General features: G+C 40.2%; 1 protein-coding gene across 4 annotated transcripts in view; it reads left to right on the top strand.

Moving 5' to 3' along the window:
• LOC103129281 (calcium/calmodulin-dependent protein kinase type II delta 1 chain-like) overlaps positions 1–11,254 on the top strand; it is a 69,787-nt gene extending 58,533 nt beyond the window's left edge. For all 4 annotated transcript variants that reach the window (XM_016664949.1, XM_007540323.2, XM_007540325.2 and 1 more), the window contains 5 exons: positions 399–464; positions 4,685–4,757; positions 7,683–7,785; positions 9,685–9,768; positions 11,040–11,254. In XM_016664949.1, the coding sequence (XP_016520435.1) occupies positions 399–464; positions 4,685–4,757; positions 7,683–7,785; positions 9,685–9,768; positions 11,040–11,239 (526 nt within the window). In that variant the 3' untranslated portion in view covers positions 11,240–11,254. The remainder of the gene's footprint in view (positions 1–398; positions 465–4,684; positions 4,758–7,682; positions 7,786–9,684; positions 9,769–11,039) is intronic.
• Positions 11,255–11,328: the final 74 nt, after the last annotated feature.

Here is an 11,328-nt window from a genome sequence, read left to right as displayed (position 1 = left end):
GTATATATGTATATATGAGGTGTGGGAACTCCTATTGTATCAAATCGAGATAGAATAACAGAAAGTTGGAGACTCTGAGGAAAACAAAAAACAAACAAAATAAAAAAAACTTCCTGTGCAGAGGGGGCACAGCTGACTCTGTGGATGGGCACTGTCCCCCCAGTGCCCGCCCATGCCACGAGAGATGAGCTTGGTAGGCAAGACTGAATCAGCCATTTGTCAGTTTTTCAAAATGAAGGAAATCTGGGATGATGTATTTGTGCACTCCTAATTTCAGGACAGAATCAGTTTACATGTAGAATTTGATGAAATGTGAGGGGGTTTTCTTCTGCAGACATGGGAAGAACCATCTAATTTTACTCTTTATCAAACTATGTCGCATGTTTTCTTATCACCAGAGTCACTGGTGGAGAGCTGTTTGAGGACATTGTTGCCAGGGAGTACTACAGCGAAGCTGATGCCAGGTCAGTGTTGAGTCTGATCTTATGATATTTGGATAACATGTTGGTGAGACGTGTTATACTTTGGACCTTGAAGGCATAGGGAAGCACAAACTTTAGAGATGGAACAATCCAATGTATCAGTATGAATCATTAAAAACACATCACAAGAATTTTTGTTCCTATGTGTTTCATATGCTTTTAATATCAAAAGTAATCTCTTCTTTCATTATGGTCAGTCCTCTTTTACATCGTGTTCCAAATTTTTGTGCAAATTGAATTTAAGTGTCATAAAGATTAATTTTTTTGTTGTGCTACTAAATTTATAGATGATATTGTGTGTCAGGGCTCTTTGAATCACTATAATTAATTTCAGAGAGCTGGTTGATTAGTTTGTCTGGTGAGCTCAATTAAAGGAAATCTACTTAAGAAGGATGTTCCACATTATTAAGCAGGCCACAGGTTTCAAGCAATACTGGAAAGAAAAAGGATCTCTGCTGACGAAAATGATCAGATAGTGTAGTGCTATATGACAAGGTATGAAAACATTAGATATTTAACAAAAACTAAAGCGATATCGTACTATGAAGAGATTTGTGGCTGATTCAGAACAAAGATGGGTTTGTACAGATAAAGACACAATCAGGAAGGTTTCTGTTAGACAAATTAATCGGATTAAGAGAGCAGCTGTTAAAATGCCTTTAAAAAGCAGCAAACAGTTATTTGAAGCTGCTGGTGCCTGTCGAACCTCAAGGTGTCGGATCCTTCAGAGGCTTGCGGTGCATGAACCTACTATTTGGCTACCCCTAGCCAGTGCTCACAAGCAGAAACGGTCGCAGTGGGCCCAGCCGTACATGAAGATTAATTTTCAAACAGACTTGTTCACTGATGACTGCTGTGCAACCATGGATGGTCCAGACGGACACAGTAGTGGATTGGTGGTGGATGGCCACCACATCCCAACACGGCTGTGATGTCAGAAAGGAGGTAGTGGAGTCATTTTTTTGGGCCGAAATCGTTTGGAGAGCTGGTTGGCCCCTTCAGAGTCCCCGAAGGTGTGAAAATGACCTCAGCAAAGTATATGGACTTTCGGACTGATCACTTTCTTTCATGGCTCAAAAGGAAGAGCCGTACCTTCAGTAGCAAAATCATATTCATGCATGACAATGCATGCTGCAAGTAATACCACTGTGTCATTCCTTGCAGCATGACACAGGAATGTTGCAAGGAATTCCTGTGTGCCCCTTTTATTGGGCATAAAAGGGGAGAAACTCATGATGTGGTCACCATCCTCCTCTGACCTCAACCCTATTGAGAACCTTTGGAGTATCCTCAAGCAGAAGATCTAATGGTTCATATCAAGATGCAGTTCATATCTAAACAACTGCTCTGGGAAGGTATTCTGACATCCTGGAAAGAAAGCAGAAACTATCCACAAACTCACACGTTCAATGGATGTAAGAATTGTGCAGGTGATATCAAAGAAGGGGTCCTATGTTAACATGTAACTCGGTGTGTTAAGATGTTTTACATTGAAATAACTTTTGATTTTAGTACCTGTGACCACTTAATGCTGCACATTCAAAGAGTGACCGTTTGCAGTTCTTTATAATCCAAAAGATGTTTATAAAATCTGCTGTGCAATAATAATTTGGAACAGTGCAGTTTGAGTTTTTTTATTTTTGAAAAAAATACTGTTCTCATTGGGAGGTTTGTTCAGTAAAATTTGCTTCATACTGTAATAGTTCATGACTTGAAAATTATACTGACCATCATTTGCATTGACCATTTAAGAAAATCTGAGAAAATATCACTTGCATAATAATTTGGAACACGGTGTAATCTCCATCTCGGTGTGATTTATGGAATGGATCCACCTGAAAACAGAATCTTTATGGTCTGATGATCTAACAGAGATTCATCTTACTAGAGTTTAATTTCATAGTTCAAACTTCAGTCATTTCAGATGCTGTCTCATTGAGGAGCTTTAGAGTTTATCACCATCAATAGTTGATGGCCTTATACTGACCTTAGTAACTTTGATTTGATAACATTCAGTTCTGGTGTGGATTCAGTTGATTTAAAAGGTTTTAAAAATGACAGCTGCCGGTTTGTTTTGTGTCATGACAACATGCATGTGTTATAAGTGTTGTAGTTCATCCTTTACCTGTAAAGCAGGCAGCAAGTGGCCTGGCTCCAGAAAACCGCTACATCTACAAATTCACCTAAATATTCACATTTTTTGGCTTCCTGCCTGAGAAAAGTGTTTAAAATGATTTATCTGCTTTGAAAACCAATGTAAAGGCCAGTTTTGATTATTTATATAAAATATATTAGCACTTGTAAGTGAAGTATATTTAACATAAACGTCACACATTTTTGTTATTTAAACCCCATAATTAGCACACTATAGAAAAGACTTTGGGGCCACAGTCCCAGCAGTTCCACTGAAAGCTGAACTCTTCACTGTCTGTGCCGATTTCTGTGCTTCTGTATTCTGTCAGCCTGATATCACCTAAACTCTCCCTTTTCCTCTCCTTTTTGCTTCTGGGCCGGTGTCTTTGTCTCCTCTGCGGTCACTGCATACAGCAGATTCTAGAAAGTATAAATCATTGCCACATAAATGGCATCACACACAGGGACCTGAAGGTCAGTGAGTGACCACTCTGTCCACCTGTGGCACCTTGCCTTGCTTCTAAAGTGCCTGATCAGTCTACCAATTACTGTTCCTCTGAGGGTCGCCTCTGGCACACCCTCAACCTGCCCTTTGCTTGCTCATCTGCCCTGCCAGATTGCTTCACTGCCCACCTGTGGCAGGAAGATGGAGACAGGTTGGCAGAGAAGGAGGTGATGGATGGAGTAGTGCTTTCAGCCCGCTAGACATCATCATTGCTTGCTTCAGTTTTATACAGAGCACATAATGCATGTAGGCCAATGTTAAAGCCACGCTCTGACACAGGTGGGGACCAAACAGGTGATGAGGCAGAGGAGGAGGGACAGCTTGCTGTTTTAACATCATAACAGTATCAAATAGTAATGAGGGGCTACTGTGACATAGCTGTAGAAATTAAAAATGTAATTTTTCTGTCATAAAAAGCTTTTTTTTTTCTCACGTTTTACATTGTATTGAAGCACACTGAAAAAAAATGTCCATACATTTTAAAGGCCTTCACGCACATGTATGCATCACATTTATGCAATCAATTTCGATTTACAATTTTTTTCAATGTCTGGACTGAAACAGATATTAATACCTGATTGGTGCATCTCAAGTGTATAGGGGGATGGTTATTGTGGTTGCACAGCATGCTGCTGTTGATGTTAAATGTGATAAAGAGAGAATGATAATGACAGAAAACCTGAGGAACAAAAGCATCACTTTATATAAATAGCACCAATCCACAACACATGCCATCTAAAGGGACATAGCAAACAAAAACAGTCAAATCATATATATTTTCAAAATGTATCCTAGTTATCAGTCAAGCTCTGTTTAACATTAAAATTACTTTAAAAAGTTTTCCATCTTGGGAAACCTTGGAGGTTGTATCAAGTCATCGACTGGCAGGATTCACTTCTCCTGGACCAGGATGTAGCAACAGTGGAAAGGAAAACTCCCCAACAGCATGACGAAACCCCAGCAGAACCAGAAACTGGCTAGCATTAGCTTCCACTGAATACCATTTCAGCATAGCCTTTAAGCATTAGTTATTGAAACTAAATTAGTTCTGTAGGTTTAGCACAACTAGCTTTTTTAGTTAGCAGCGCCCACCACTGGTTAAATTAATACTTTTCAGTGTCTTCATTAGCACCAGAGGAAATAATTTTCACTGTTAATAAAATCCAGAAAGTCTGCATGGTGGCTCAAACTAACATCTTTGTAAGGAGAAAGAGATTTATGGGGGAACAGAAGGGAAGCAGGAATAGGTGTACCACTGTCTCCCTCCTCTCATCCGTGGTCCTTCCTCTGGTTGGTCAGGGTTGAAACCCACTTTTGTTTTGACACCTGAGCAGAAAATCGGCTGTTAGTTCAGCTATTACAGCCACAGAGAAACGTCTCCAGAATCCCGTTTAGTATGTAGATCATTTTCATGAATGGCTCTTGTGGTCAGTCAGACTTAACCTTCCTGCACAGGCTCACCACTAACACGGCCAGCAGCTGCCCAAGTGTTAAAGCAAGCACAGGAATGTGTTGTAGGTAAGAGCTTGTCACTAACCCGAGGCCCCCTGGTGTTTGCATGCAGTCATTGCATTCAGCAGATCCTAGAGGCTGTGCTCCACTGCCACCAGATGGGTGTGGTTCACCGTGACCTCAAGGTAAGTGGACATATGTTTACATCCCTGTTCTGTGACCTCACTCTGCCTTTTGTTCTACTTTTGGCTGATTCTTCCCTTCTAAATCCAAACCATCTTTTTCTAACTTAATCACCAAACTATTTGGTTTTAAAATTAAGCTCATGTATATTTAGAATACATTTCTTGTGAACAATTTGAATTCAAATCATGTTACATTCAACTTTTTTTTTCTTCTAAATTTCTAAAGCAGATTTTTCTGAACGTGGTTTGTTCAGAAAGATCTCATTTGGCAACCAAATGCAGCAGGTGTGTGTGCACGCAAGGTTTTGTTTACTTTCAACAATAATAAGCTGCCATTTTGCATTGGATGACTGCTGCCTCTTAGTGACCTGATTGGCTGTTGCCAGGCAGCTGGAATGGCTTGTTGGCAAACTCTAAGACAAACAACTACAGGAAACAAATCAGCCCATCAACAAATAAGGGGGAAAACACACACACACACACACACACACGTAGGTTTGTATTTCTACCCATATTAACACCTTACCCTTACCCAAGAAATAGGGTCCACCACATTAGGACTGGCCTTTGACCCCATAATGCCCTTTGGTTTTTAAAGCATAAATGGATATACCAGATATGTTCTTGAATAGAACTTCTCTTGTACCGTGATGGAGCTTCCATCATGGTTCCATCATATGAACCATGATGGAAGTGACTTGGAACGGAACCTTTCAATCTGTTTCTCAGCATCTATCACCTGGACACGTTGAGAAACTTGGTTTCCATTTTGTCACATTAAATTCTCTTCAGTAATGGATATTAAGATCCAAAGATATGCCTAAAGAAATGAAGAGCTCCAACTCAGACTCTTGAAATCTTAACTGCTGTCTGTATTCAATCAATCAATCAATCAATCTTTATTTCAGACACAAAAGAGGTCCATAGTAAAAAAAAAAAAAAACATTAAGGGCAGAGCAGTTAGAAAATGTTTCATAGTTTCATTAATATGTATTTGTCTGTCCTTGTGTTATTAGGAACCGAGTACAGACCTCCAGATACTGTGAATGTGCTGAATATGACAAAGACCACAAGTAGCATATCAGCACAAGCACTTAATAGCTGAGAAGTTCTATGGTGTAGGGCTGATGATGTTGACTTGTTTTAAAGCTTCAAAGGGTTAGTGATATTATTCATGGATGTGAATAACATAGTCACATCCATGAGCTCCTCTGCATACCAAAATGTACTAAAGCCAAATTGGTTGCCTTATTTTGACATCGATTGTGGGGCGACATCAGGGTAGGACTTCACCCCGCTCCGGTGCATGGCAGCTTCACTTCTGTCAGACTTCCCCAGGGCAACTGTGGCTACCATCTTGTAGCTTGGCACCATCAGCGTGTTTTGGGGATGGGTGAATGACTGTAGTGTGAATTGCTTTGGGATCCTCTGGACTTGATAAAGTGCTGTACAAGTACAAAGCCCTTTACCATTTACCATATTTCATAGGGTTGACAGTGGTAGGAGTTCGCTCTGCAATCGACAGGTTTCTGGTTCGATCCCCTCTGTCGTTGTGCCCTTGGGCAAGACACTTCACCCACCTTGCTTGCTTGTGGAGGTCAGAGGACCCAGTAGCGACTGTGCTTGGCAGTCTCACCTCTGTCAGATTGCAGGCTTGTAGCTTATCATCATCAGTGTGTGCATGAATGTGTGAATGACTAAAATGTAGCGTGAAGCACTTTGGGTGCTTCTCACTATACTATTTTTAACCACATGTACAGATGTGACTTGGTGGGTCAACCCACTCTTACAAAGGGACATTAACTGATTTTCAGTCCTTTGTGGAGGTTTAGTAGATTGGTGGATAAGATAAATTTTTCATGCAAGTTTAGGTCGATAACCCAAAACTAAGGAAATCGGCACCGATTTATTGGCCTGCTGCTTTATCAGTGCAACCCTACTGTGAACCAGGTCATTCCAGAGAGCGTTATCTTATGTTTTCATACGTGCTAATTTCACCTTAACCCAGCTCCAACCTTCAAATGTCTTGATTACAAAGAGCGCAGTGTGTGCTGGGCATTCAGCTCTTCAGTCAGTATGCATGGTATGACTTTTCATATTGGATCCAACTTCATTTCAGCAGCTAGCAGGAAGTGATATGAGCTGGAAATGAGCACCACATCCTGCCTGCATATCATTGAAATGTTTTCTCAGTTTTGGGACCAGCATCTTGCTGGTTTAACAGTGATTGCTGCTGTAGATGAAAAACAAGTCATGTTATCAACTTCCTGTCAGATTCACCATCCATATCCACTCGTCCTCCATATAACTCATTTATGTGAAGAACTTAATGTAAGACCTTCATTTCTGAACATTTATTGAATAAATTAATGGGAGTAGATAACCACTTTCTTCCTTTGTTGTTACTTTACTGTTAGACAAAAAATGTTGCAATTTCTGGGATTAGAAATTGCACTTTTCTTTTGTAAATGTCACAAAGTGTGTGTGATTCACCTTCTCTGAAGCCTTTTCCATCTCAGCATTAGTCCCATTCTTCCAAGTATCTGCTTCTGTCTGGTTTAAGCAGAATCCATCAGCATCTCCCCACTCAGCTGTTTGGAGATCAGACGCGGCGCCCACTTCCCCTTACTGAAGTCAGCTTATGACTCCAGGCATGAGTTGGTTATTTAGCAGTTTGGATTCTAGCTCAGCTGAGCTCTAACTTTAGTTTTTCATGTCATCATGAAACGATAGCAGGGTTTCCCCCAGAAAACTTACTGAGTCCAGTACTCATGGCATCAACACGGTCCGCCTGGCTTTTAATACACTGGGGGAAACCCTTCACAACTTTTCCGCCTTTACCTTTGGTTTCAACTTTTCAACTTATTGTTACGTGACTGTGCTGCTGTGAAATATTAAAGGTATATTTTGTTTCTCCAATCCAAGCCAGAGAACCTGCTGCTAGCCAGTAAACTGAAGGGAGCAGCAGTTAAGCTGGCTGATTTTGGCCTGGCTATAGAAGTGCAGGGAGACCAGCAGGCATGGTTTGGTAAGTACAAGCTTTTTCTTAATTTGAGTGAGATCGGTAGTACTTATTTTTTTCCTGCTTCTTCCATATATCTATGCAGTTAAATTAATCATACCTCCCAGTCCAAGAAAACCATAAGGAAGTTTAGATGAAATTGACTTTGAATTAAATAGTTGCTAACCACATTTCCAAAATTAATTCCTGAGGGACAATAAGCACCAAAAGTAGAGAAAACTGTACGTCTCTAAGTGAAAACCGTTCGTTAGAAAGATCCATCTTTTCATATTATTAACTTTGCTGAAGTTATGACTTCTGGTCAAAAATTCTTGCACATGCAAACAAGTTCTCTACAGAACATGTACAGATGGAACCTTTTATATCTTAAACAGAATAATATAGTCATAACCAAGCTTTTTTCTTCCATACAGTGGAGGACAGCCTGAAAAATTACCTCCGACTATCTGAGTGCATTTAGGTGCTTCATCAACTCCATTGTTATGTGCGGCTCCTAACAAGCTATAGCTGTCAGAAGTTTGCCATTTTGTCACGTTCCTAATGTAACAGCCCAAGTAATTTTTTTTCAAAAATTGCTTTAAGCAAAACATGACCACCTCTTTCTTGCCAAAAGATGATTTAGGCAATGTAAAAAAACACTTTTTGTTAAGTAAGATTTAGGTCATTATTTTAGAAAGCTGATTATTTGAGCTGTGTGAAGCTGACATCCCACCCACGTTAAAAAATCCAGCAAATAGTCTGAATGGTTAGTGCTCCGTTTGTGCAGGTTTGTGCCATTAAAATTTTTGTTTGTGCAGCTGTCCCTTATGAGATATTAAAAGTTATAATTTTGACCAATGACATCATCAACTGCCCCCATTTTGCTCCAAATATCAAAATTTTTGCTTTACCGCTGTTATGTCGCCGCCACCAACTGGTATGTAGTGTGGACCACAATGTCACCCAAGGATTATATTATACAAATGACTAGATCTGATTTTACTTTATTTGATGCTTTCAGAGTTTAAGATCCATCCATCCATCCATCCATCCATCCATCCATCCATCCACCCACTCACTCGATGCAATGCTATAAAACGACATTGTGTGCCTGGGAAATGCATAATACTGACTATTTAAAAGATGTTGGTAGATTATTGAAACTGGATAAAGACTAAGAAACCTGACGTAAAAGAAAATCAGTTATTGAAAAAAGAGAACTTGCTACATATGAGTAGGTATAAAAATACGCTCAGATTGATCACAGGAAGTTGCAAAAAAAAAATCAATCCAACAGCGTCACCCCTAGGAATTAGGTGGATTTGAATATGTGGGAATGATCATCATTGGCTAGGGTACATGGACATGGAATTGTACATCAGTGCTGCACATATGGAAAAGTATCTGGTTTTCCTCCATCAGATGCTTTTGATAGCAACCTATGCCAGTTCTTGGCTTATTCCTATACCACAGTATTAGTTTATTTAGCTTTCTGAAGGACATAGGTATGCCACAGCTCCTAACTCTCATCTCAGATTCCTTTTGGCTTCACTTCAGAACAATTTCTCTCTCCCCATAGAGAAATAATTAATCCAATCCCTGAGCATCAGTTTCTAACTGGAACCATTTCATGGTGTGTTCTGACTTTACTGTAAGTTGTGTTCCTTCTCTTTGCCTAAGGATGTGACAGTACTCTGAATCCAGTTTCAAACTAGACTGCATGGTACGGATGCTGAGCTCTACATGGTGCTCAGTGTGTTTCTTTCTTCCAGTTTGTTGAGCTCCACTCACAAACCTGGCTTTATGGGGACATTAATCCCTGGGTCCTGTGAACTACTTGTTACTGACAAGTTTTTAATGGACTTTCTCACATAGCAGATGGCCCAGTTTAATGTTAGTGTGTGTGTGTGTGTGTGTGTGTTTCAGGTTTTGCTGGGACACCAGGGTATTTGTCTCCAGAGGTCCTGAGGAAAGATCCATATGGCAAGCCTGTGGATATGTGGGCCTGTGGTAAGGTTTTCTGCACATTTCGCACACACACACACACACACACACACACATGCATATTTACAATTTTATAGTGAAATTGTGTGTAATAGAATCATATCATTACTAGAAAAAGTAATAACAAAAAATCAATTGCACTTGGCTCTCCAGTGGCCCCTCGGGCCCTAAGCTGCTGCTTATTTTACTTATGCTTTGGGCCGGCCCTGCTTCTTTATGTCTATTATGTATGTCTGTTCTTCTGGTCACGTGAGTCTTTTTGGGGTCGTAAACTGTTCTCACAGAAGTCTAATTGCAGTCCCATCATTCAAGTATAAACGACCACACAGAAAATATTTCAGCAAATAACATGGAATTGAACATCAAGAGCAGCTGATGTGTGAAAGTAGCCATCGACAGTAAATGGATCGAAATACAACTGAGATTTTCTGCACTGTAATGATAAAATACAGCCATATCCAGCTTAGAAGGTGGTTGTGCATTATCACTGCAATAATTTCCATGATTTACAGTTTCAAAGATACAACACAGCTCATGTATTGCAGTGGAACAGCAGATGACTGGGTTGGCCATTGAATGTGTTGGGCAGCTGAATGCAAATATCACATTAAATATGTTCATAGATTAGATTGAATGAGCATTACATTTAAAATAGTTGCTCATATCCACAGTTTCTTTCTGCTCTGTAGATTTGTGTGTGTGTGTGTGTATGCCAGTAAGCTCTTGAATTAATGGGTGCTGACAGCCACACCACACATGTCTGATGGGCCAGGCTACCTGGGCCTGAGATGTACCACTCACTCACACATGCGCACACACTCTGTAGGACACACTTGTGCTGACCAACTGAATCCACAGCATCAATAGCCTTTCATCTTTTCCTGGCAATCAGCCGACCAATCAGAAACACCACTCCTGGTAGCACCAGCAAACACAATCGTTGAGCGTGTTGTCCTTTCATTATACACTGTTCAGCTGTTTCCTGCTTGGTTCCTTTCACTATGGCTACTCAATAATTAGCACTGTGTGTAAACATTTGTCAGAATCAACGGATCAAACAATAAGCAGAAAATATGAACAATTCTGCAATAAAATATATGTTTGAACATGAATTATGTATGATTTGTTTTTTTCTTGTTTCCTTCTAATTGTGCATGCAGTGAAGTCTCCTTTAATCACACCTTATCCTGAATTACTTTTAATTTATGCTTTCATGTGCAGATTATCATTGTTATAAAGCTCTATTTCCACTATCTCGTTTGTTTTTGTGTTTTTAGGGGTGATCCTCTATATTCTGCTGGTAGGGTACCCTCCGTTCTGGGATGAGGACCAGCATAGACTGTACCAGCAGATAAAAGCTGGAGCTTATGATGTGAGTTTCACTTTGGGGGGTGTGTGTGCTTGTGTGTATTGTAATGGCCAAGCCGAGGTCCAGAGCCTGGACCGCATCATGTTCTTCCTCTCAGCCAGTCAGTGATGTTGAGTCATGGCCTGAAAGGAAGTTGATCTAATGGAGGACTTCTTTTTTTTCCAACACATGTTTATTGGTTATGTCTGTATTTTAAT

The sequence above is a fragment of the Poecilia formosa genome, unplaced genomic scaffold, assembly GCF_000485575.1.
Source record: "Poecilia formosa unplaced genomic scaffold, Poecilia_formosa-5.1.2 Scaffold532, whole genome shotgun sequence".
NCBI classification, from domain to species: domain Eukaryota; kingdom Metazoa; phylum Chordata; class Actinopteri; order Cyprinodontiformes; family Poeciliidae; genus Poecilia; species Poecilia formosa.
Note: the sequence above shows the minus strand (reverse complement) of the source record. Positions and strands in the feature narration are given on the sequence as shown.